This window comes from Paralichthys olivaceus, chromosome 14, assembly GCF_024713975.1.
Source record: "Paralichthys olivaceus isolate ysfri-2021 chromosome 14, ASM2471397v2, whole genome shotgun sequence".
NCBI classification, from domain to species: Eukaryota; Metazoa; Chordata; class Actinopteri; order Pleuronectiformes; family Paralichthyidae; genus Paralichthys; species Paralichthys olivaceus.
This window is the reverse complement of record NC_091106.1, coordinates 8581910-8608066: the sequence shown is the minus strand read 5'-3', so window position 1 is coordinate 8608066 and position 26157 is coordinate 8581910. Positions and strand designations below refer to the sequence as shown.

Here is a 26157-nt window from a genome sequence, read left to right as displayed (position 1 = left end):
ATGTACCACAAAATAATCCCTTTCGCAATTTCTGCTGCATGGTACGTATAATATTTGTAATACACTCTACTGAACACACGGTGCTGCTATTGTTATACTAAAACCACAGACACAGCAGACCCACATGTTAGAAAAATGTTTATTCTTTTGTTGCCCAGCATGTAAACACATCCCACCAGTTTGTAACAGACTCTTACAGTCATATTCCACATGAATACGTCCATGAGACAACCTATGGGATCAGCTAAACATGAGATGATGTCATGCATTGCTGTGATGTATTTCACATTAAATTATGTATCCCTTGAGCTTTATTCTCAGTTTATGTGCACTCAAAGAAATAAGTCAACATAATAGTGTTTATATTTACAATTCTGAAAGGCAAAATGTGATTTTTATAAAGGCATATGGGAAATGTAAAAAACTGTAGATAAGCATAACACTGAGAAATAAACAGGCACAGTAATTTCACCTCTGGTTTACAGTGGCATTTTCAGCAGCTATAGTTTAGTAATGCTGAGTGGCTCCTAATTTGCTGTCAAACATCCAAACAACGTCATCTCTGGGCCACCTCACGTCAGTACCCGCTGTCGCTCTCCACGCAGTTCACGCCCACTGCGTTGCTGGGACACTTGCAGGATCGGCCGATGGGGGTTGCTAAACAGAGGTGAGTGCAGCCCCCGTTGTTCACAGCACAGTAGTTTTGTCCTGGCAGAAGTAGAAGATACACAAGCACTCATCGTCAGCGCATTTGTATAAATCATAAGCCACCACTGCGAGGAACAGCAGGAAAGCCTCTTCACTATTTGTTAAACAGATACATGCACACTCAGAAGAAACACATAGCAAACTCCAGATGTTTGGGGCCCCGCTCCCTCGGCTCCACATTCTCTGGCTTTACACATGCAGCCTTATCGACAGGGGAGGATGAGGCCTGGTGCTGCACAGTAACATCAGTCATCTCTCCACTAAATAATGAATACTATAGCCACAGAATTCCTCCTTCCACATTCTAGTCAAGCGGAGTGAACCTGGGATTTCTCCACTCTCAAAACGCTTCACGGAGAGCACAGGGGTCACGACACTGGGCTGCTCTGCCGTGAAGAGCAAATTCACTGGATTATAAAGGTAGCCCCCCATGTGAGCACAGGTCATCTATTTCTAAGAATGCTTCTCTACTGGGTGTGTATCAGTGTCAGATGTAATACAAAGACTACTACAGACATGAAAACATGGTTTTGAACATGTAAGAAACATTTCAAAACTTTAAAACACAGCACCCAAGGTCTTAAAAGTGAACACATGCAACTGGTTTAATACCTGAAGGACACTGGGCATAGGCTGTGGTGATCCCATATAACTTGGTCCGTTTCTGAGGCTGGAACTCGTCTGATTCCGTGCCGGCATAGTGATCTACCGCAACCACGGCATCCCTGTTGTAAACACAATCATCACAAGAGTTTAGAAATCAGGGACAAACCCAGCTTGAGAAATGTCTGTATCCTGCCTCCTTGTGTTTTGTATAAAGTCTGTCAAGAATGAGTAAGGGACAGAGTGGGTTTCTCAGCCATAGCTGGCATAGTTTGCCGTTTGCTGTTGGAGGTTGGAGGGTGTCCCTCCCCCACCACCATCACCTCTCAACCTCCTCCAGCAAGGCTACAGCCCTGGCGAGATCACAGGGAGGCCCCGGGTAGGTCACTAAAAGACGTTGAGGCTGAGAAATTGCAAGCAGCTGCCACTTTTCAAGATGCCTCTTCACTCCATGCATACACACACACACACACAAACAGATGCCCCAACCCCCCGCCGTCTTGTAGTGGCTAACATACAGAAGCATGGGAAGAAAGCTGCACAGTTTCAGGGTGGGAGTGTCCGAGTCTGGGAGAACATCAAGGCCCCATGCTTGAAGTGTGGGGAGCTTTTCGACCTCTGACCCACCCTCTCCTTCCTCTACCTTGACAAATTTGGACTCTTACATAGCACAGTGACTCATGGATTAATGCTGCGTTAACTCCTTGATGCTCCATTACCTTTGGCTCGCATTTATAAACATCAAACTGTTTAGATTAACGTAGCAACATTAGATACCTGTCTGAATCATTACAGTTGTTTGTAAAAACCTGCTCTAAATAAACCAGTTTATGATAACAAAATAAGTCAAACCTCCTCCAGTCAGTGTAGTAGATGTTCTTCCCATAAGAAGTAATTCCGAAAGGGTACAGAATCCCCTCCATAACCTTTCTGCGGTCACCCCGGTCAGGATGCATGCACTCCATTTTATGTGTGCCTGCAGGCGAGAGATTACACTTAATGCAGATCACAAGTCAGACATAATTTCAGACATGAGTCATCTGTCTGAAGTCTACCTGCATCTGCCCAACAGAGCAGAGAGCTCTGAGAGTCATACGTCAGGCCGTTCGGCAGGCCTAGGTCGTCTTTAACCAGCACCCTCCTGTTGGATCCGTCCATGTAAGAGGTTTCGATCTTGGGAGCGTCGCGGTTCCAGTCAGACCAATAGAGATTACTGATACAAGAACACATGTGGAATCAGTTCACCATCAAACTGAACAATAAACAACAATGAGCCAGAAATATAACTACCTCACAGTTTTTTACTAAATGTGAATATAATTGTGAATGTAACTCTTATGCTATTAAATGTTACTCTCAAACAGGAGCCAATCAAAATTCATTAATGTCATTTAATCCTGAATAGAGTAGAGAGAATGGCTGCAAAGACATTTACAGGAAAGTCCCTGCAAGCCAAAAAATCTTGGAAGCAGCCACAAAAGGCCAAAAGTGAAAATAGTTATAAATAAATAAAAAATAATAATTCTGGTGAGACCATTGTCTAATTTTGTGTCATGGGTTTGGGATTATTTTTCAGTTTTTGTCTTTGCTTCACAGAATTTTGCAAAGTGTCCTTTTTGGGACAATCAATCAATTCAAATGTTCTTTTATCAGTACAACTAAATTTAAGAAAGTTTCTATGATAAAAAAAAATAAGTTGATAAAGTGTAAAAGTTTTACAGACCCATTGGGAGGATCAGTGATAATAGCTCGGGGGTTGACGAGATCAGAGTCTATAATGACTCGACGCTGGGTCCCGTCCAGAGAGGCGACCTCAATGCGATCCTTCACCGAATCCGTCCAGAACATAGTTCGTCCCAAGTGATCGATGGCGATACCCTCTGGACTGTGCAAATCTGTCGAGAGGTTACATGTTGTTCATGTCTCATTGGTTATAAATGGCAGAAACTGAAAAGTACCAGTAGAATGAGGGAGCAGTGAACAGTCTCTACCTGATCCAATGACAGTGATGGGCTCTCCCCCCTGGATGTTGGCCTTGCTGATTGAGGGAGAAGTGATTTCTGTCCAGTAGACCATTTTCTCCACACAGTCATAGGCCACTCCGATGATTACCTTCTCCTGTGGAGAGGTCAACAACCAATCTTTGTAGTGGACTTTGTTCAAACAAGAGTAGGAGCAGATGTGTTTTTTGACTTAACGTCCAGACATAAATCCAAACAAACAGAGCCACATACCAGCTGGTTTGGAAATCAGCGTAACAAGAAATGCAGATCGCAATTCCAAAGATGTCGGACTGATGTTAGTAATTAGTGTGAATGTCACCATGTGCATCCAATAAAGTGCAAGCCTTGAATGCATGGAACAGATGCTCGGGAAATCACAGAGCTAGACTGCAAATGTGCCAGCTAGGCTGTTGAGTAAGATAAACACACAGCATACTGCTACTTTTTGGATAGTTTTCACCAATGTAATCTGAACACTTGACAATACTTTACAGCTGACTGTGTGAACATGCTAGGATCTTACAAGCATTTGAATGTCATGAACCATCATTAATACATCAAAATATTGCCTTTTACGGTATTTCATAGCACATACTTTAACTAAGGACCCTTTCATACACACAAAAGACAATTAAACTCTCTCAGGAAGATGTTTGTATTAAGAGGAAATATGACTTGTCAACCAGTTAAATTCTGGTAAATGGCTCAAAATGAATCACACAAAACCACTGAAACTACCTTTACAGCCTCTCCTCTAAAAGATACTGAAATTAAAATAATAGCACTCATACCTCCACCATGGCCCAACTGTCTACTTATGAAACCACATTTACATTTACTAGATCCAGATTTTTATTTGGATCTGCACCAAATTGCACACACTCATAAATATCAGTCCCCTAAACATGTTTGAGGTTTTTCCATCAATATCCATTAATTATTCTCTGGGAAATCAATAAAAATTTAGAAAGTAGAAAACATTTTTGTATCAACTCCCTGATCTGGATCTGCACCAAAAATGTCTTCCTCACCCTATACAGCATCCCCCCACTAGGTTTGCGGTAATCTGTCCACTAGGTTTTGCGTAAATCTGCTTTCTAACATAAAATCTTTGGCATAGTTGAAAACTTACAGGGAGATGGAGGACAGCCTTAGCACCATCCTTTTTCATGTCATAACCTTCCAGGGGGACGTGCTCTATCCTGCCGCTCTGGGCAAACAGCAGGTGGGTTCCTGAGGGCAGGGGGTGGACATCGGGTCGAGTTGTGGGTCCGACAGGTGGAGTCCCACCATCATGGTCGATACCTACAAGAGACAAACACAGAGAAATCAAACCGAAATGTGTCTTAAATCATCTGTCATGCTCTTTGTCTCCTCTCTCCTGCCGTGGTCTCTCGTTGTGAAGTGTTTGATAAGTTAGTGTGATTTACTCACACATTGGTCTGCTGCCAGGTCCAGACCGAGACCCAGGGATCTCTTGTCCATTCCGGTCCACACACCAGCAGTATCCCGTGCTGCCGTGGCACTGCATTGGTTCGTAGGCACCGTTCTCGTCACATGTGGGGATGTACTGTCCGGCGACAGGACGGGGGCCTCGTGGACCAAGCTCTGTCACACTTAGGAGATTGTCTCTGTGGCTCTCGCACCTTGTTTTTGTCCTCCCTGAAGAGAAAAATACAAAAAAGAAAAACTCCATGCTGATCATAATACTCTGAGTGGATAGCACTAACTCATTAATAAGCTCATTTATGTTTCCCTTTGTATTTGGCTTGAAATTCAGCATCATAAAAACTCCCCCATGTCTTACAGCTTTAGGTACAAGGAATTCCTTTTGCTATCCAGAAGAAAATGAAAAACAGGTTCCAGCTGGCACATAAACAATGCACTGAACAATGCTGTGAATGAAAATGATCCATTTTCTGTTTTATATTATTATGCATGTAACTACATTTAGGAGAACTATTGCTACTACCTGTCTGAACTCCACTCTACTGATTCAACACAGACTGAATGTTACAGAAACTGATTGTGAAACAATGACACACTGTTTATGTAGGATGTCAGGTTTACTCGTCAGAGAGCATCAGCACAATGACACTTACCTGGAAAGCAGGACAAGCCATCGCCATGGTAACCTGGCCTGCACTGGCAAGAAAATGATCCCTGGGTGTTTTGACACGCAGCATCCTGATGGCACCTGCCTGGCTGACACTCGTCTATGTCTTTAGGGAGAAAAAAAGAGGGAGAGTGAGGACAGAGAAGACTCACGACAGGCTTAAATAATTGCTGTACGTCCTATCTGCTGTGTCCTTTTATAGTCAGGGTTCTACAGTATGGTCCTCAGAGTGCAAAACACAGAGCCAAGTATGGAAACTATGAATGAGTGCTACTGAGGCTGCACACCCACCCCACATAAGAAATGCTCATCTGCTTTTTATGGAGCAATGTTCAACCACTGCAGATGTCTTATGCAACTGATCTCACCACCTCCCCCAGTCCTGAGCAGATGTTTTAATCATTTTAGCCTCAAACTCCACATGTTGGATTTGACTACTTGTGTTGAAGGACTACACAACTCATTTTCCACACTTGACTAGCAATAGTTCATGTTACCACCAACCATGTGACTTTGAATCAAAGCTTGCAGGCAGCCACTGGTTTCAGCAGATTTTTTGTTTTTGTTGAACATTTCATCCTCACATGATGAGGCTGTTGCAATTTAAAAAATGTCCTTTTAAGTAGAACAAAGGATGCTCTGTCACCCGAGATCTGAGGAAGAATTTCCAACAGCATTCTGACTGATAGCCCACAGCTACAAAAATCACATCATTTGCACAATGTCCTTGTCAGATCATGTTTTCTCTATGATGATTAATCTGATAACATGAATGATGAGATTTTTTGGCTGCCAACTCTCAAATCTCAAATTTCACATTCTCTGTGCCCACACCAACATGAAGCCTAAAGTGTGCCACTGGAATATTTATATATTTTACAACATTCAATTACCATGAAGTAATATACATTTGTATTAATTCATGTATTCACATCAACAAAATCATAATTATGTAATTATTCTGTCTTGTTTTTACATTTTATTCCTTCTCCCTGATAATTTAAAAACTGCTCTGGTTAAGTTAAAGGTGTGCAAGCAGCAACAGGAGCTCTGATTGGCTCACTGTTCTGTTCGTATTAAATGAGCTACCATCAAATTAAAACACTGCACAAAAACTGTGAATGTTTCAGGAGACAAATAAAGTGTGAGTATGGATATGATATGTAGAGGCATTAGTGAATTAGAAAAGCATTAAAAAGTGTTTTATTTAGGGACCTTCATTCATCAGTCATTAAGGTATCATAGGAGAAGAGCTTCTAATTGCTTTTAAAATAAATGGGTGTATTAACTGATTGTAAGTAGCAATGTAAAAGAAATGATTCCAGATGAGGAGTAAATAAATCTTTCTTGTGATGTACCATCTATCTAAAGCAGTAAAATGTTTATTTTTATGCTGCAATGAAGATAGCAGATCAGAAAAAAAGGAATAAATAACGGATAGACTTTAATGCGCAAAACCACTGATATAGTCCTTTAAGGTCCATGATGATGAACACCACAGCTATGTAAATTAATTCATTATAATAGACTATAAGTGCTGTATTCAAATTTGATGCAATCACTGATATTAATGCTGTTGCCTTCTCATGAGGCCCCCTATTTGTCACTTAAAGACTGAAAGTAGTTTATCCCCATGATCGTCCCTCACCCCATCATGTGTCTCTGTGCAGTACCTTTGCAGCTTCTACCGTCTCCTATGAACCCTGGGAGACAGGAGCAGATGTATGACGAGCCTCCAGTGTAGCTGCACTGAGCGCGCTCAGGAATGTCACAGGTATGGGTTCCTTCTTCGCAGGCATCAACGGGTCGCCTAACCTCTGAGGGGGAGGAGGGAAAGTGAGAAAATTGCTTATCTTGTTACTTTTTGTGTGACTTTTTCCGAGATGCTCTGTGCTGTCCTGATGTGGTGTGAAGGGTGTGTTAAAACACACACTTTCTACATGGTAATCTGTTAAATTATGTTACAGCATGATGTGTACTTATGATAAGTAAGTATATATAAATGAGGTTTGTCTTGCTCACCCTGGTCTTCCTTATATTTTAATGCCTTTAATTACAGTTTGTGTCTGAGCACCTCAAACACCAGGAGAGATTTCTGAAATATGCAGTTGTACTCTGCAGCACACAAACACCACTTACCAACACAGGTGTGCCCATCGCTGCCGAACTGATATCCGTCTTCACATTCACAGCGGAAGGTCCCAGGCTGGTTGTTGCAAATGGCGTGGAAGCCACAGATCTGAGGGTCATCTCTGCACTCATCAATGTCTGATAAAGTGAAAAGAGCCAATTATCATGTGCTAATAACATCCACATCAGGCCTACGTGTGAGTTGGGAGCTCTGAAGTCCTTCATTATCAGATGTAGGCAGATCAGAGAGCTTAATCAGATTTCCTAATTACGAGTGTTTCAAGATAGCATCTGTCTGAAATACATCCTTCCTTGTCCTGCTATATGTGCTGCGGAGCTTCCTGTCTGGTCCCGAATGCAATAGCTCTTTGGTCCTATAGAACACGGGCTGAGGACCATGTTTGATATGTGAACCTAGTCTGGGAATATGGGAAACTTTGCTTTCCATGTGGGAGTCCCTCTGCTAATTGGCAAGATTGTGCAGTTCCCCCGGAAGGAAGGCTTTACCCAGTCTGGGTTAATTAAACGATGGCTCTAAACAGATGTGAAAACAGTCTGATTTACTTGAAAGCAGGGAATACATTAGAGAGATTCAAGCGCATACATCCAGTTAATTTGCAAAAATATATGTTTTATCATATGTCATTCTTACCATAACATGTGCGTCCATCACCACTGAATCCAGCGGCACACTGGCAGGTGACCTGATTTCCCTGTTCAGGTCGGCAAACAGCGTTGGTGTCACATCCGTGTCGCCCTGTGAAACACGGATTCTCTTCTGGCTGCCCCCCTGAAAATTGAGTAGGGAAAAAAAAATACGACAGTGTTGTTACAACACAATTTATCAAAATGTATTATTCAACAGCCCCAACTTTAAATAAGACTGTCTTTTGGTCAGGATGTTATATGTTGTACTCCAGGAAGGAAGTGAGCTCAGACCAAAACAGGAAAAGAAAAATAATCTCCATGACCTCACCGTTGACATCCCCAACCTTGTTGCTCATGGCGAACCGGATGAGCTCATTATTAGCGTCGTACATGACAAAGACCTGGTCCACACTCAGCATCTGGGTCGGTTTAATGTTTCTTGCAGACTCGTCGTGCTGGCAGCTCTGGAAGCTGATGGTCTGACGCCACTGGTACGTCCTGGTGTCAGTGGAGCCATCGAGTAAGCTCACTACATAGTCCCGAGTGGAGGATGAGGTAATCACTGGAGGGTAAGATGGACAGGTAAGGTTGATGGACACATCACTTAATAAAGAGTTCTATTTTCAAAAGCTGAAAATGCTTGGATGCTAAAATATTGAGGTTCAACAGCTCAAGAGATTTACAATGAGTGAATAGTTTCTGTTTGAGCTGTAACTCACAGTTGTTGCTGTACTGATAGATCTCTGAGTAACGTTCCATCTGCACAGTGGCTCCGCGGGGCACCTCAGGGACCCGGCCTTCCAGGGTGGTGCTCACCGCCAGGTGGTCATGCTCATCGATGCCTCTGAACTCCTGCTTGATGGTCAGCTTCTCATTCCCTGGCAGAAAGGTCACCTCAGCCTGCCTTGTGAACTCCCCCCCTTCAGAGGACAGAGAAGAGGTTAACTTTAAGACCCCGGCCCTGGATGAACTTTGGCTTGCCGCCATCTGTCTGAGCTGAGGTAATGTGAGCGGAATTCAGCTGGAATTCAGTTGCAGCTGTACAGCAAACTGTGCTTGCAGCAGCTCTGTGGGAAAATATTTATTCTTCCTGAATCTTCATTTTTGTTTTCTAAACTCGACACAATCATTACATTATAAATTACTGCTTGTGCAGAGGTAGAACTTTTCCCCTCACCGATAATACTGAAGCCGTTCTTGAAGCCAGGCTGCTCCAGAGCAAAGGCCCATCCAATCACACCACCAAGGGCCGACAAGGGTTGCAGCGAGGGCCCAAGAGTTTGCGGGATGTCGCTGATGGCGACGTAGGATCGACCATCGTTAACAACAACGTACGAGTGGAGATCGTTGCCGCTGAACTCCAGTGGAGAAGGAGAGTTGCCCACGTACACTTTTCCGTGCACTTTACCGTTCATCCTCTGTGGCTTTCCTGCAAAAACAACCCAAAACCATCAAAGTTAGTTACAGAGAGAAGCAACCAAAAACCTCATGGCTGCACTCAAGAGAGTTAACCCATCTGCTCAAATTAAATTCATGAGTTGTGAGCACACTTGAGGAACAGGAAGTGACTAAGACAAACAGCAGGACAGATGCTAAAAGACTCTTCCAACATCTGCCAGCTATTAAGAAATAATAGATTAAATTGTCTCTGGTCTTTAAACTGTTTTGTTTTTTTTAAAGCTAACATGGACAGAAGTATTTTAACACCGGTGTACTGTGTTTAACACATAGGCTACAAGTTACTGACAAAAATAAAATAAATATATACATTTTAAGATGTTTTATATTTATTAAATTGGTTTCACCTTTAAATTAGCACACAATGCTAACCACTTTCACTTATAGATATAATATTGCATTACTGGGCTTAGAGACTAATGCTGTCTTATGTCTAATGTTAAATCTTGGTCTGTCATTTTTATAAATAAAATTAATAGTTTAGATATTATGTAATTAAGCTGTGTTAGGTCTGTCATATACACACATCTCAAGCATTTCGACTAAACACATTAATCTCCAGATAATGAATGATGAAGGCAGTTAACACATCTAAAATTAAGTGATTAGATAAAACATAGACGTACCCTCTGCCACACACTGTATCCCGTTGCCATAGAAGCCAGGCCTGCAGTGGCAGCAGTATCCATTAGAGTAGTCCTTGCAGTCAGCAAACTGGGAACACTTATTCCTGTTATTCGCACATTTCCCAAGGTTATATGAGAACACTGAAAAAAGAAGCAAAAAGCAAGAACATATGATTACCTATAGATTTTGTATGGGGAGGGTTCAGAGGAGTATCTTTTTAAATTGTGTGTCAAAATATAGAGAAAAATAACAAAGTCTCACCATCTACATTTATATCTGTGTCGTCCACCACCACCACTTCTGGGTTCTCTGGCTGATGTGGCTGATACTGAACAGGATGGACTTGGACCTGCCCTCCCTCCGGTTCATATGGAGGGTACTCTACTTCCTGTCCATTGGTATACACAGGCCTCCTTGCATCAGTGTCCTCATCATGACCATTGGGGGCTGCATGGGCTGGGGCCTCAGTGGGCAGGCTAGTGACCTCACCTGGAGCCACATTGGTAAAATAGGGTGAGGTTCCGATCTCGTACACCCACACACCCCGCAGGCCAGAGTTGGTTTCCCTGAAAGAGTTAAAATTGTGGGTTGAAAACGCTCTTTCATTCACTGTTCCTGAAACATTACCAAGCCTGTACAACTGGCAGGGAACCGTTCCAGTGTTGACAGACACAAGCTGACTTACTCTGCTAAAGCCCTGACAGATGCCTCGTCATCAGTGGTGGTGCGGTAGTATGGTCCCTGACTGTTAAACAGGAAACCCCGGACCAAACCCTTACTAAAGCCGGCATGCATGATCACACTGCTGTCTTCTGTAGGCGTGGAGGTAGACTGTATCCCATCCCTTGTATAGAGAACAATAGCATACGAGGTGGTCTCCAGGGAGGCTATAACCAGCTGGAAGGTGTTTCTCTGTCAAATAAAACATTAAGAGAGGTTATAAATGACCGATTTCTCCTTGGATCACTTGAATAACCATGTGATGCTCACCTTCTTGTCTCTGCTTTGAGGTTCCTGGGTGGCGACATCCACCCAAGTGACCACCACCACATTGGTGGGATTAACTTCATCGTCCTCAGGGAAGGCTCTGTTGATGTGCTCGGCTGCCCGACGCAAGGCGTCAGGACTGGAGTCTTGGCGGAAGAAAACTTTTCCTACACCGTCACTTGTGTCCAGGTCTCCTTGCAGAGCTGCAATCATGCCAAACTTTGGGGGCATTGTGCCAAGATATGTCGACTCCCCTGTCGGTTCTGCTGTGGCAACAAAACCATTGGTGTTGATCTGGAATTAAAAGCTCAGGTTGGTAATGGGGAAAGCAAGGAATGGATGATTCATACACTATATGACCCAACAGGCCCAGTCCAGTCTGACCCATTTTGATCTTTGTCACAAACTCATTAGAGTAATGACCCAAGTCAGCTGCCATGTCCCACAAAAGCGCTAATGGACAAACAAGATGCCATTTAACGCATATTTTTCACACTTACGGTTTAATGTGAACACATGCAAGGCTTGTAAAAAAGAAAAGCTTCTGGTCAAAAACACACACACATGCTGCACATTGGGCTCCTCCACTTCCTGACCAGGGGAAAACATGAGCACTATTCCTGGCCCTAGTCCAGCGTTTCCTGTCCTTGCCCCTGACGAGCAGCTCCAGAGAAGCTTCCTGTCAAAATTGAAGCTAGAGCTGGGAAAATGATCAGCGACTCTGATCTAACTGACAGAGAGATCATTATTGTTGGTGAAACATGCCAGGGATCAGTGGAATATGAATCACACTCAGGAGGAGACAGTAAAACCTCCTAATGATGAGAAAGAAAAGGTCTGGTGTGCAAAGCATTGCTGTTTCCCCACAGGGCACAGACAGCGAGAGAGACAATCCAAATCTTTAGGCTGTCTTGACTCTGGTAGAGAAAAATGTTGTGGTGGCTCATTACTTGGATGTAGTCAGCAGTGGGAAAACCCCCGGAGACTGATTATTATTACAAGGAATTAAATATTTACCCTCAACCTCAGACTCGTGCTAAATCATGAATTGTGCGTCTGTAATTCTTCGCGAGTAGATCAACTCCTTGGATGAGACTGCGTATGATAGTGCTCAGTGAATGACAAATTATAACTCACTGATTAAAATTAAAATTTAAGTTGTCTTTTAACAGAGTTGTCATTTGATTAGAAGGATTGTACTTATTGCACATGTCTGTACTGCTGGAACACAAGAATTTCCCCTCGGGATGAATAAAGTATGTCTATCTATCTATCACATCTTAAGAAATGAAAGCTCTTGTCCTTGCTAAAGATTACTGCTTTCTTTAGCTATTATAGACAGTGCTACTTTAAAAAAGTTTACATAAGACATGCAAGACGTTGGTAACTGTTGATATCCTGCCTTTAAGATAAAAAGCCCTTTGTACATAATTACTCTCAGATAGCATGTTATCCAAATGCAGCACAACTAAAACAGAGATGCAGCACTTTTCTTTGAAAAGGACAATCACGGAGAATAAAGGGCTGTTTGTCTGTCCAACACAATGGTGCAGCTTTCAGCTACATGTTGCCATTGCCTTTTCCCAAGTCACTTACAAGCTCCACGTGTTAACAGGAAACAACAAATAATATACACGAGAAGATTTCATTATGTTCCAGATCAACGTTTGAATACTTTCGGTATTTTACGCAGATGCTGCAGAATATGCACATTGTATTTGAGTTATATGCGCATCTCTCACACTGTTATGTGACACAGACTCACGTTTTGGAATGGCATGCAAAATAAGATCCCCGTAGTACTTTGGTCTCTGTGTCAACAGTAAAATGATAACCTCAGGGGAAGCTGCAAGAATGCGCACACTACATACCACATTCATCCAGATAGAGCAGCCTCTACGATAAGCAAATCAATGTTCACCAATCTCCCAGAGCAACAGAGACAGTCATCCCCTGCCCCAGATATATTTTTCAATTTCCAGGTATTGTTTAACGTTGTAACTGCTGACCCCCTTTCACGTATAGCGCTTCCACGGAATGCGCAATTACGCAAGACGGATGGACTTACCGCCCTGACCAGCAAATCCCATGCGTTTGTATTTATATACTAAGATAGTTTCACAAGTAACTGGTTGACTTACAAAGATGCTGTCGAAAGTGCCATCATAAAATAACACTGGCGTCTGCAGTTCAAGTCGTTGCGTCTGGTCAGTCCCCGGCTCCAGTAACTGGTCCCTTGCGCTCGGACCGTACGGGAACAGATCTCCCCTCGTTATGCTCTGCGCCAAGGCCACGAATCCGAGAAAACTCGTACATATGAGCCATCCTCGCTCCTGCCAACCCATTGTTCCGTGTTTTCAGCTTCGGGCGAGCGGTCCTGCTGCTTGTCCGGCCCAGGTTACAGGAGAGTGACGCACTGGATCCAGCGAGGAAAGTTCAGTCAGAGTTTGAGAGATGTGGGGCGGAGTTGAGAGGGGGCGCTGAGAAATGCTTTCGAAAACCACCAGAGGAGAGAGGAATAAGAGGTGGGCTTCACTTAGCTTCTCTTCTCGTGTTTGTCCTAAAACAATTCTCTGAACTGATGTGGTTTTGACTTGAGACTGACATGCTTGGGGTCAATTTGGCACAAGACATCTAAAGGGATTGTGTTTGGCCCACTTTGCAAAGCAAAAACACAGCCTGCCAGGAGTTATCAGGGATAGCAGAGGACAAAAGTAGAAGCACAGAAGTCAATTTCATATCCCTTGATTTAAATTCTTCAAGCTCATTGTTGCCAATACAGTAGAAAGCAGCCAGTTTTGTTTGGATGATAATACAGGGGCCACAGTGTGTGAGGTCCGAGGGCCTTTAGGGGGACAACACTGGAGCTGTATTGGCCGGTTTGGATACAGGCCAAGGGGCCATCAGAGCATAGACATCACAGCATGGACCAGTTACCGGCAACAGAGCCCCATGGCCGGTATGATCGAAACATTAAAAGGACAATATCACAGAGCACTGTACCATACTCTAATCATTTGAGGCATGCCGCTGTGGCTATCAGACTCCTCTCCAGCTGGGATAATGAGGGGCATGCTGGTTATATGCTTCATTTTGGAGCTGTTTGTGCCCCACTAATGGATGGTCAGTCACCCGTCCAACATTTTGGTTCAGTTATCAACTGTTGGTCACTTTTCCATGACATTTTAATATGGGTTTTCATGGTCCCCATGAAACAAAACGATTTATGTTGACCTCTGGCCCTTTGGGTAATGCTTTCAGCCTTAAATGTTTTCTTGACCAATACTTCGGTCCATAATAGTGTATTTAGAACATTTTAATAATGATAATATCTTTAGCACTTATCTAAACAAGATTACAAATTGCTTCACAAAATACAAGGGAATAAAAATAAATAAACAAGAAATAAAAGGTAAGAAACATTATAGAATATAGTTGTGATAAAAAGTATCATGAAAAATATTTAATTCATTAACATCACATTAGCATCTGTGTTACAAATCAGAATCTGTTTTGAGCAGTGATTTAAAGACAGGTAATGTGTTGGCGAGCCTAATCCCATCCGGCAAAGATATCCAGAGCCTCTGGGCCCTGACGGAGAAAGAAGAAATTAAAAATGAAATCAGTTACCTTTAAATTAGGGCCCTGACTATTTCCCATATCAATTAGTAGGCTAAGATTTAACTCCACCAGTGAAACTAAACTCAAAATGTATTATGGATACTGAACTAAGAGATCTTAACATTGATGAGTGAGAGAGGAAGTGGAAAAGGTTTTGGAACACAACAATACCGTACTTCAGGCCAGACATTGGACCAGTACAGAGCTAAATCTATCTATCCCAACAGTGTCACCCAGCAGTGGCCCCTACTGAGTATTGGCCCTGGGGTGGTAGCACCCTCTGCACCTGCAATCACCTGTGATGAGATGACATCCTTCCTAGCCCGGTGTACCTAATAAACTGCCAACTTAGTGTACGTTTGTAGTATTGGTTTTGTTTTGTTGTGTTGTTATATATGTAAAACTGTGCATCTGACAAATCTTCAAGGGCTGCACACTTTGTAACTGTGTTTTGTGCTATAAGAACAACATTGATTAAAATAGTAGTAGTAATATTGCTAGCAGTAATTAATTAAGATTTAATTATATAATTGTTTGATGGTGTTGATCAGATGGTCACTGACAGGAAACCAAATGTAGCCACTTTAGAAGAGAAGTAATGTGGTTTCTTTAGGCCTATTTGGTCCTGGTCAGACTGCAGAGATGTGAATCAGCTGTAACTGTCACTGACATCTCAGTGTTGTTCCTCACCCTGTAAGGCCACAGCTTATCATCCTCTGATGGCTGTTTCCACTGTGCCTCTACACACTGACATGGATTTAAAGTGCTACATTCTGGTCCTTGTGCACATTGTGGTTTCTGAAAATAGTCTCCACAAAACATTTACTGGATGGACATAAACTAATAAGTTCATTTATACCATAGATGCATAGGAACTTTTCTACGTTATCATTTGACAAAATATGTTGTTTTAATTGCACAGAAAAAAATCAAGTGTACCTAATAAACTGCCAACTGAGTGTATGTTTGTTGTTTGCACTTTTGTGTTGTTGTATATGTGGAACTGTGCATCTGACAAATCGTCAAGGGCTGCACACTTTGTAATTTGAGGAAATACAAGGGCGCCATCTGCTGCTGCAAAAACAATAGCTGAACTCTGACGTGCAGGACTGTGAAGGACGCAGATGAGAGGCTGGTGATGAACAAGTGAAATCTAAAGGTTGGTTTTCATGTCACTGTTAGTTTGGTTTATAGAAAAGACACGTTAGTTCACTGAACCAGAAAAGTGAAGGCAGGTCTGGTTCTTCCACCGGATTAACTCGGTGCACACAAGCTAAGCTAGCTGTGATCTGCAGAGGAACAGAAACACAACCACACACCGATGGATGTGGAGCAGTCAATGTGTAGAAAAGACAAACGTGGAGGTTCATTTGAAGAGGAAGTGAATCTGCTCTGTTCTCACAGGAGGACGTTGTCATGGCGCTGTCGTGTCTCACTCGAGCTCTGCGATCACCACAGGTAAAACACACACACACACACAGGTAAAACACACACACACACACAGGTAAAACACACACACACACACACACACACACACACACACACACACACACATGGCTGTGTCTCCTTGACATCACATTGACCCACATTGATGTCCTGGGGACTTGACCTTAAAATATGTCTTCACCTTAAAATGTGATGATTTACATTGAGGGGACTTGTTGTTTTCTCCATAATGAAGAGGAATCCCCATAATGAGAAACAGATTCAGGTCCCTCAGTAATACCTGGACCACACACACACAGACGTGTGAACTCAAACTGGGTAAAAACAACATTATTTGGTATTTGCGAACACAAATGATGAACATGATGGAAGTGAGATCCGATCACGAGTGGCCACAGGAGACATGTTAACGATTTAATTTGAACCACGACTGTGATCGGATCTCTCAGGGGGGATGTTCCATGTCTGCCTCTGTTTTCGTGTCAACAGGCAGCGGCACAGTTTGAACTGGGAGCTCTGGTGCCCAACACAGCGGCTCAGTGCCGAGGCTTCCTCACCTCAGCCTCTCTGGAGCAGAACAAGACATTTTGGAAGCAGAGGGAGAAGTACACCATCAGACCAATAGGGATGAAAAAGACAGGAGGCCGAGATCACACAGGTAAAGAGGAGCGACGGGTGGTTGTGTGTTGTACATGAAGCTGAGTTTGTGGTGAGGGAAGTATCTTCAGGTTTAACTCAGACTGTTCAGTCCTATGGTGCAGGTTCACATACTGGGGGTAAATCACCATGGTAACTCATGCTGAACCCCTAACCTGCTCCAAATCTGATTTCCGGCGACTAGGCTTTGAACCGGGCAAAGAGGCTCAGTCATTCGAGGAGAAGGTTGTGGAGGTGCGGTACGACTCGTGCAGGTGAGATCAGCTTCTGTCACGTACACTTGTCGTAAAGATCAAGAACACAGAATTGTTTCTCACGATCTGTGATGTCTGTACAGGTCTGCTGACATTGCAATGGTCGCCGGAGGCAACCGTAAGAGATGGATCGTGGCTACAGAGAACATGCAGGTCGGAGACGTCATTAAAACATCTGGAGCCATCGGACGCATGGCGGGTACAAGATCCTCATGAGCAAGAAGCAAATGTCACATTTTTACAGAGTAATGACTCATTAATCCAAAAAATGTTGTTACGTATCTTCAGTGAGTCAATTTATTCTGTGAAACCAAATTACATATGTACATCTATAGTAAAACATGCAGAGTAATCCATATAGTGGTAAGTTTAAAAATACTGTCATGTGTGCAACAGGATGCTCCAGATGTACTATCAGTCTGTTGTTGCGAGCACTATCTTCTTTGCTGTGGTGTGCTGGGGCGCAGGCATCAAAGCAAAGGACGCCAACAGACTGAACAAACTGATTCCAAAGGCGCTCAGCTGGTCACCCTGGAGGAGGTGGCCAAGGACAGAATGCTGGCAAAACTGCTGTCAATCATGGACGATGCTTCCCACCCCCTCCATAAGACACTGGACAATCTAAAGAGCAGCTTCAGCAACCGGCTCATTCACCCCCGCTGTAATAAGGAGTGCCCTCTGAGAAATAAAGTAATGTTTTTATTTTTCTAATATGTCTTTCTATTATGCCATTAGTGTATCTGCTGCTATGACAACTTAATTTCCCCCATGGGGGATTAATAAAGTCATCTATCTATTTATCTATCTATGTATGTCATTTAAAATAGGGTTTGTGCAAAGACACTGGGTGGCATTTCCAGTAACAGGAGCAATGAGATGGCACATTGTTCGACCATCAATGAATTGTGTCGATGTCCTGCTCATTGATCCAGTCTTGTAAAACACACCCATGCTACCTCTAGGTTTAGGGCAAAGGAAAAAAAACAAACTTGAGGTCAAATACATTGAAATCCACTTGTCATTTAGCCCATTTAATATTTAAGAGGCTAACTCACTTTGACATATTCCCTCAATCAACTCTGCCCCGGCAAACACTTCACAGCCCGAGTTTTAAAATCTGTGGACCTCTTTCACCACCAGCTCCTCACATTGTTCGAGGACCAATAAATGCCACTTATCAACTAAAGTTGACTTCTCATGGCTCACTGCTTTTTCAGTTGCATATAAACCCAAGCAAAATCATGGATAAATCAAAGCATGATCATATATGGAATTATGTCTGTAAATTAAAGGTTAGGACACGGCACATATCTATGAAGGACAGAAATTATAATTATACATAAATGTAGAAATACATAAACAAATGAATACATGTAGAAATAAACAAACAAATAATTAAATGGAGACCTATGTAAAAGTATGTCTACATTTTATTTTTTTAAAGTAACATACAAATTGCATTCTCTAGTGGAAACTGTATTTATTTTCCCCCCATACATTTATGTATTGAATTATTTATTCGTAATTTATATGTTGATTGATTTATACATTTCATTTTTTGCCCTCCATAGTTAAATAATGTAAATAATAATAAATATTTATCAATATAAATTTGATCTTAACCTTCTTGCATGAAAGATTTTATAATGTCATCAAGGTTCATTTTCAGATGTGACTTCTAAACTTCAGAAGTAATAGATTACTGCTTTATCTGTACACACACGTCACTACATCATCATCAACTTTACGTTAACTCTGTCTGTCTGTCACTCACTCACACAAAAGTGATTAAAGCCAAAAAGTCATGGCAACAGAATGTTATCGTTCAAATCTGGAGGAGACAGTCTAACAGGTGACCCCTGCACCGGGTCAGTCATTTCATCTGAGCATCAGGACAAGAGAGGTTCCGAGAGACGAACCGAGAGAAAACCCGAAGTACCGAGAGCAAAACAGAGAGAACAACCCGAGAAAACCTCCGAGACAAACCCGAGAGAAAAACAGAAAGAATAACCCAGAGAAAAACCCAGAAGGGAACTGAGACAAGAACCGAGATACTGCTGCAAACTCTGCCGGTGGAACCATGACTGGACCCAGTGTGGAGCCCTGCCCTGTGGCCGGTAAGACATCTTATTATTACCATAAAGTTTTACACCAAATGTTTTCAGTCATTTTACAATTAATTAAAAGTATATTTAAGGTAACTTATATATTTTCATGTAATTGCAGTTGGCCTGCTGGAAAACACAGCTTTGAGTGATACTCGACAATTTATTGCTGTAAAATAATGAGGATGATAATAATGATGATGATGACAATAATAATAATCCCACAATAAGCTCTCATATATCTTCTCCTTCTAATAATCCTAAACCAGTACACTTCTGTATGATTTGACTTAATATCCAGAGGAAGGTCTGAAATAATAACAGTTATGTCATGATTTGAAAACACAGTTGTTGTTTTTTTTGCGAACGGCTTTTTGAAATTCAAATAAAATAGATTTTTCCTGTCGCTGTGGAAACGGTGCTGTGACAACCATTATCCTTTGAAGCTCGTACTTCTTGAAAAACAGGAAGTCAATCAAGAGACTAGTTTGGTACAAATGCACAGATCTGTGTGGAGTTCTTTCTGGAGGAGCACCGTTGTTCCTCTTCCACGATTCAACTAGCGCGCCTCTGGTTCAGCGTGCGTAATGACGCATGCACTTGCAGGGGAGCGCTTCAGGAGCACGCAGCTCGTGAGATGTATGGTTGCATGAGAAGTGACATGATCCCAATTCAGTCAATCAATCACATTTTATTTGTAAAGTCCAAATTAACAAATCACAGTTTGTCTCATAGGATTCATCAGTGAGAGATTTCCATCATTCTCACAGTTTAAGGGAATTAAAGAATTTTACTGCTGTTTTTAACACTTTTTTTTTTCCTTTTCCAGGTGGCTTGTTGTTGTCTCTCCCCCATGCCCCTCCCCCTTTCCCCCATGCTCCTCTTCCCTTCTCTCACCCCCCTCCTCCTTTCCCTTACCCCCCTCCTCCTTTCCCTCACCCCCCTCCTCCTTTCCCTCATGCTCCTGATGCTGCTGATGCTGCTGCTCCTGCTTTCCCCCATGCTCCTCTTCCCTTCCCTCACCTCCCTCCTCCTTTCCCTCATGCTCCTGATGCTGCTGATGCTGCTGATGCTGCTGCTCCTGCTTTCCCCCATGCTCCTCTTCCCTTCCCTCACCCCCCTCCTCCTTTCTCTTTCCCCCCTCCTCCTTTCCCTCACACTCCTCTTCCTTTTTCTCACCCCCCTCCACCTTTCCCTCACCCCCCTCCACCTTTCCCTCATGCTCCTCTTCCTTCCCCCCATGCTCCTCTTCCTTTCCATCACCCCCCTCCTCCTTTCACTCATCCCCCTCCACCTTTGCCTCACGCTCCTCTTCCTTCCCCCCATGCTCCTCTTCCTTTCCCTCACCCCCCTCCTCCTTTCACTCATCCCCCTCCACCTTTGCCTCACACTCCTCTTCCTTCCCCCCATGCTCCTCTTCCTTTCCCTCACCCCCCTCCACCTTTCCCTCACACTCCTCTTCCTTCCCCCCATGCTCCTCTTCCTTTCCCTCACCCTTCTCCTCCTTTCCCTCATGCTCCTGATGCTGCTGCTGCTCATGCTTTCCCCCATGCTCCTCTTTCTTTCCCTCACCCCCCTCCTCCTTTCTCTCATGCTCCTCTTCCTTTCCTCCATTCTCCTCTTTCTTTCCCTCACCCCCCTCCTCCTTCCCCCCATGCTAGTCTTCCTTTCCCTCACCCCCCTCCTCCTTTCCCCCAAGCTCCTCTTGCTGGTCCTGCATTTCCTTATGCTGCTCTTGATTCTGCTCCCGATGCTGCTCCTGATGCTGCTTCTGACGCTCCTCTTCCTTTCCCTCACGCTCCTATCCCTTTCCCTCATGCCTCTGATGCTGCTCCTGATGCTGCTCCTGCTATCGATTATCTTCTCTTTCCTTCCCCCCCTGCTCCTCTTCCTTTCCCTTTCCCTTATGCTGCTCCTGTTTTCCTTAATGCTGCTCCTGATGCTGCTCCTGATGCTGCTCCTGATGCTGCTCTTGCTAACGATTATGTTCTCTTTCCTTTCCCCCCTGCTCCTCTCCCTTTCCTTTATGCTGCTCCTGATGCTGCTCCTGATGCTGCTTCTGATGCTGCTCCTGCTATCGATTATGTTCTCTTTCCTTTCCCCCCTGCTCCTCTCCCTTTCCTTTATGCTGCTCCTGATGCTGCTCCTGATCCTGCTCCTGATGCTGCTCCTGCTTCCCCTCGTGCTTCTGTTCCTTTACCTTATCCTGCTCCTGATGCTGCTTTTGATGCCACTCCTGCTTTGTCCTTATGCTCTTCTCCCTTTCCCTCACCCCCCTCCTCCTTTCCCACATGCTCCTCTCCCTATCCCCCCTTACGCTGCTCCTGCTTTCCCTCATGCTGCTCCTGATGGTGCTCCTGGTTACCCTCATTCTGAGTTGGGGTGAGGACATCCCTCAGCTTGATGACAACAACGCTGGTCCATTCCCTCCAGAGATCCCTGGGTTGCCATCCGCTCTCCTCCACGCTCCTCCAGAAAATGACAGAGGAAAGAGGATGAAGAAGAAGAGGCTCTTCCTAAGAGGCTCAAACTGTTTGGACAATGCCTGTGGCTGTGTGAGCGGCACATGTGTGATTTGCATGTAGCAGGACTGTTAACATGCCACCTGTTGTCTTGCACTGAGGGCTGGCCTCTGCGTCTGGCAGGGCTAAAGAAGACAAGTCTTTGTGTATGACGGGGCATCAACATCCCACGTAGACTGCTGGGGAAACTCCCATCATGCACTGAGCACCTCTACACTTCTCTCTGTCTCTCTGCCCTCCCCCCATTCATTCATTTATTTATTTTAATACATGTCAATGACTATTTCATTTTCTTTTTCTCTCTCGTTTCAGATATCTCTGACCTTGGAACCTCAGGACAACAATAGGTGCTCAAGTCCCCCCCCCCCTACTTCCCCCTCCCCTCTATCCCTCTCTCTTCTCTCCCCTCTTTTCCACCCCTCTCTCCTCTTCTTCCCCCGTTTTCTTTGCTCACCCCAACCGGTCGAGGCAGATGACCGCCCACATTGAGCCTGGTTCTGCCAGAGGTTTCTCCCTGTTAATGAGGGAGTTTTGCCTCTCCACAGTCGCCAAAGTGCTTGCTCATTGTGGGAACTGTTGGGTTTCTCTATATTTAATATGATTTTAAGGTCCTGACCTTCTCTGTAAAGTGCTGTACAAATAAAATTGAATTGAATTGAATTTCCATTTTTCATGAGACCATTTTTCAGTTTTTTTAAATTGACAGAGATAAAACATCAGCACAGCTCATCTGATTAATTCACTTACTCCATAAAGACAAGTTCACCTAAAGTGTGGGAAGAAGTGTCTCAGTTAAAATGGTTCAGGTTTATTACACTGAGTTTAATGATGCGAACAAGCATCCATGTTTAAAATCATCCAATGATTTGCTGTGATGGAAATAGACACAGATGAATATAAAGAATAAACACATACAGGATTTGTGACATTTTGGACTTTGATTGTGTTTAATAATAATAATAACAATATGAATAATAACAATATGAATAATTATAATGATCAATCAATCAATCAATCAATCAAAAGGGTAAAACTTCAAAACAAAGCGGATCTTGAGGAAATACAAGGGCGCCAACTGCTGGACGCGTTGCGCAAAGACGTGTGACGCAGTGTGCAGGACTGTGAAGGTTTGTAGTTCTAAATAATACAAATTATTATTATTATTAAGAATATTAATCAATTTAACAATATACATTTGATCTTAACCTTCTTGCATGAAAGCTTTTATAGTGTCATCAAGGTTCATTTTCAGATGTGACTTCTAAACTTCAGAAGTAATAGATTACTGCTTTATCTATCTGTACACACACGTCACTACATCATCATCAACTTTACGTTAACTCTGTCTGTCTGTCACTCACTCACACAAAAGTGATTAAAGCCAAAAAGTCATGACAACAGAATGTTGGGGCTCCTCTCCCTTTCCTTTATGCTGCTCCTGATGCTGCTCCTGATGCTGCTCCTGATGCTGCTCCTGCTTCCCTCCATGCTCCTCTCCCTTTCCCTTATGCTGCTCCTGCTTTCCTGATGCTGCTCCTGCTATCGATTATGTTCTCTTTCCTTTCCCCCCTTCTCCTCTCCCTTTCCTTTATGCTTCTCCTGATTCTGCTCCTGATGCTGCTCCTGCTTTGTCCTTATGCTCTTCTCCTTTTCCCTCACCCCCTCCTCCTTTCCCACATGCTCCTCTCCCTATCCCCCCTTATGCTGCTCCTGCTTTCCCTCATGCTGCTCCTGATGTTGCTCCTGGTTACCCTCATTCTGAGTTGGGGTGAGGACATCCCTCAGCTTGATGACCCTGGGTTGCTCTCCTCCACACTCCTTGCATGTAGCAGGACTGTTAATAGCAGGTGGACCAAAAATGCAGAACCAAAAAGTATGTAACCAAAAGTGTCCTTTAATTTCAGGCAGGGTGAACGTAACAAAAAGAAATCTCCAAGAAATGAAAAAATGCTCTCAGGCAAAATGGGAGCAACACAGGAAAAGACTTGAAACGTGGCGAGAGGTGACACAACACATGGCCATGACAAGGACATCCAACAACGACGACTGACAAATCCATGGAGGAGCACAAAGACTTAAATCCAAACTGAACTGATGAGTAGAGACAGGAGGCACAGGACAGACAGGGGAGCCTGACGAGGGCAGGAAGTCTGGGGGGAAAACACACCAGGAACAGGGACTACAAAATAAAACAGGAACACTGAGAGGACCTCGGGGTGAAGCACAGGGTGGAACACAGAGGGGGACACAGAAAGGAGCAGAGTGGGACACAAGCAAGGGACACAGAGCAAGCTTAAAACATGAATTCAAACGTAACGAAAACAGTTTAAACGTGAACTGAAACCTCTCTTTATAAAAGAGGACAAAAAATACAGTAAACATGACAATCGTCTGTTATCATCGGTTTTATAATACAACACTTTGTTACTTTGATTTGAAAGGTGCCATGTAAATAGTTATTATTGTTATTGTTATTAGTAGTAGGTTTCCAATTTCAAATATTTTTTTCTTTGAATATTTGCTGTTTTAAGTGTGTTTGATTATGTCACAGAGAATAAAGTTGTGTCGTACAAGTTGAACTGAAACTGTTTCATATTTTTCCACTGGATGAAGAAATCAGTTTAGTTTCTTCCTTTAATTCATCAGCCATCATGTGTATCTAGAATCAATTGGTAAAAACAATCAAAGAATGGAGCTCAGCCAGAGACATATGCAGCTTCACCTGAACTGAACTCCGACGATCTGTCAGAGTGACCTCCACACACAGGGACACAATCCAGCCAGTTTATGATTCAAAGGTGCAAATGTTGTACACGCTGAGACAAAATACACCTCCAGGCATGCATGAGTTAACACAGAAACGTGTACATGAGCATCACCCTGTTGCTACATGTAAGCTAGCTGTGGGGCAGTCCTCTAATCAGAAGCTTATCTATCCAACAGTCCAGTTTCCGCTGTAACACACATGAAATACATGGCAATACTTATACTACATCTATAGAGATTGACACACTCACAATAAAACACATTCATCCTATATGACGGTCAGCAGAGACCACGGTACGGACATAGTTAATTATAGGCAATTATGGATGGATACGGCAACACACACCCTCGTCTAATGCAACGTTAACAGTCATCATGTTATTTCGCAGTATCATGACATACAGGCAATGCACATACGATTTACACAGGGATGAGGAAACTCTGGGAACATTAAAAGTCTAACACATTTTGCGTAGAAATAATTCATTAATTCTAAATCTAAAGTTTCTAAACTTGTAAAAAGTGTTAGTTTGTAACAAATTAGTTTGTTGCCTTTTAGTCCAGTCTTCAGTTTTATTATGCTTTTGTATGTAAGCTTCTGCTTGAATGTAGCATCTGAGGGGTGTTTTAAGGACATCACTATGTTTGGGAACTAAAAATGTGTATCATATGGAACCTTTAAAAACAAAATCAGAGGGTTAGGTACATTCAAAACTACAGTGGATTTTGAAACTGATCTCACTGCAGAGAGGGAAGTAGTGTAGCTTCCTGTTTGGAGCGGTGCCTGTGTGGCAGCTTCGCTGTGTGAGAAAAGATTAACGCATCACATCGGTCAGAGGTGAAGCTTCAGTGACCTCCATGCTTGGCCTTCCCCATGTTCACATGCCCTAGTCCTGTGAAACAAAAACCCACCAACCATAACAAACTGCAGCGAGGTTTGTGTGTGTGTGTTATGTTTTGGATCATATAGAAGAAACTCAGCTCTGAAGAGAACTTCAAGGGGAACAGCAATGATTTTATGTTCGCTTGTCACAGGAGATGCTATTGACTCCATGAAAACAACTGTATAATGTCCTCTGTGGCCTCGGAGGAGAATGAACCTGAAATGTCATTAGAATCATATTTACTTAGTCATGAGACTTTTCAGAGGAAAGCCAGGATTTCAAAAGAGGCTGTGATTGAAAGTTGAAAGATGTAGGCGTTTCCTCAGCTCATAAATGTGACTCATAAACTCAAGGTTTGTCGGCCTCTGCTACATCAGTTTAACCCTTTTAAAACCTGCCTCTTGCAAAAGCCATGTTAACTAAGAGTGGGTGAGTGACACCCTCAGGGGCCTCTAAGAGCCCTGGTTCACTTTGTAGTAATTACACAGATGTCATTTGATCATATGAGAAACTGAAATAGTTGGATCCTTAAGATGGTTTCTGCATTCACACCTGATTCTGCAAAAACAAAATATAGCACAACAATATCTATTGCAATACAATATCAAAATCAATAAGAATA

The 26157-nt window shown here is 43.1% G+C and overlaps 3 protein-coding genes across 4 annotated transcripts; 2 read left to right on the top strand and 1 right to left on the bottom strand.

Annotated features, from left to right (window-relative positions):
* Positions 1–125: 125 nt before the first annotated feature.
* nid1a (nidogen 1a) lies at positions 126–13737 on the bottom strand. The gene is made up of 20 exons (XM_020096407.2): positions 13422–13737; positions 11284–11574; positions 10979–11205; positions 10555–10859; positions 10293–10433; positions 9386–9637; positions 8928–9128; positions 8537–8770; positions 8213–8350; positions 7570–7698; positions 7104–7247; positions 5417–5536; positions 4749–4976; positions 4447–4619; positions 3303–3429; positions 3035–3206; positions 2367–2524; positions 2164–2287; positions 1321–1433; positions 126–708 (listed from the first exon to the last, which is right to left on the bottom strand). The coding sequence occupies exons 1-20, from the start codon at positions 13623–13625 to the stop codon at positions 578–580; spliced, it is 3612 nt and encodes a 1203-aa protein (XP_019951966.2). The 5' UTR covers positions 13626–13737; the 3' UTR covers positions 126–577.
* A 2220-nt stretch (positions 13738–15957) lies between these two features.
* On the top strand, positions 15958–18058 carry LOC109632160 (large ribosomal subunit protein uL2m-like). Of its 2 annotated transcripts, none has more exons than XM_069539066.1 (6): positions 15958–16060; positions 16306–16359; positions 16837–17005; positions 17189–17258; positions 17342–17457; positions 17655–18058. In XM_069539066.1, exons 2-6 carry the CDS (start codon positions 16318–16320, stop codon positions 17753–17755), a joined length of 498 nt encoding a protein of 165 aa, XP_069395167.1. In that variant the 5' UTR covers positions 15958–16060; positions 16306–16317; the 3' UTR covers positions 17756–18058. The 2 variants fall into 2 exon arrangements, with proteins under 2 accessions (XP_069395167.1, XP_069395168.1); XM_069539067.1 differs by having other exon boundaries at positions 17342–17503.
* A 1011-nt stretch (positions 18059–19069) lies between these two features.
* On the top strand, positions 19070–22545 carry LOC138413683 (uncharacterized). Its single transcript, XM_069539065.1, has 2 exons — positions 19070–19375; positions 20193–22545. Exons 1-2 carry the CDS (start codon positions 19339–19341, stop codon positions 21710–21712), a joined length of 1557 nt encoding a protein of 518 aa, XP_069395166.1. The 5' UTR covers positions 19070–19338; the 3' UTR covers positions 21713–22545.
* Positions 22546–26157: the final 3612 nt, after the last annotated feature.

What these genes read in the sequence shown, in the direction of transcription:
- nid1a (XM_020096407.2), bottom strand. Translation starts at nt 13,625, where the DNA reads ATGGGTTGGCAGGAGCGAGGATGGCTCATATGTACGAGTTTTCTCGGA. An exon ending in AGACGGTAGAAGCTGCAAAG is followed by an intron (nt 5,537 to 7,103) that starts GTACTGCACAGA and finishes TTCTCCCTAAAG; the next exon opens with ACATAGACGAGTGTCAGCCA. An exon ending in TACTACACTGACTGGAGGAG is followed by an intron (nt 1,434 to 2,163) that starts GTTTGACTTATT and finishes TGTTTACAACAG; the next exon opens with GGATGCCGTGGTTGCGGTAG.
- LOC138413683 (XM_069539065.1), top strand. Translation starts at nt 19,339, where the DNA reads ATGACTGGACCCAGTGTGGAGCCCTGCCCTGTGGCCG. An exon ending in GGAGCCCTGCCCTGTGGCCG is followed by an intron (nt 19,376 to 20,192) that starts GTAAGACATCTT and finishes TTCCTTTTCCAG; the next exon opens with GTGGCTTGTTGTTGTCTCTC.
- LOC109632160 (XM_069539066.1), top strand. Translation starts at nt 16,318, where the DNA reads ATGGCGCTGTCGTGTCTCACTCGAGCTCTGCGATCACCACAG. An exon ending in AGGAGGCCGAGATCACACAG is followed by an intron (nt 17,006 to 17,188) that starts GTAAAGAGGAGC and finishes TCCGGCGACTAG; the next exon opens with GCTTTGAACCGGGCAAAGAG. An exon ending in GTGCGGTACGACTCGTGCAG is followed by an intron (nt 17,259 to 17,341) that starts GTGAGATCAGCT and finishes ATGTCTGTACAG; the next exon opens with GTCTGCTGACATTGCAATGG.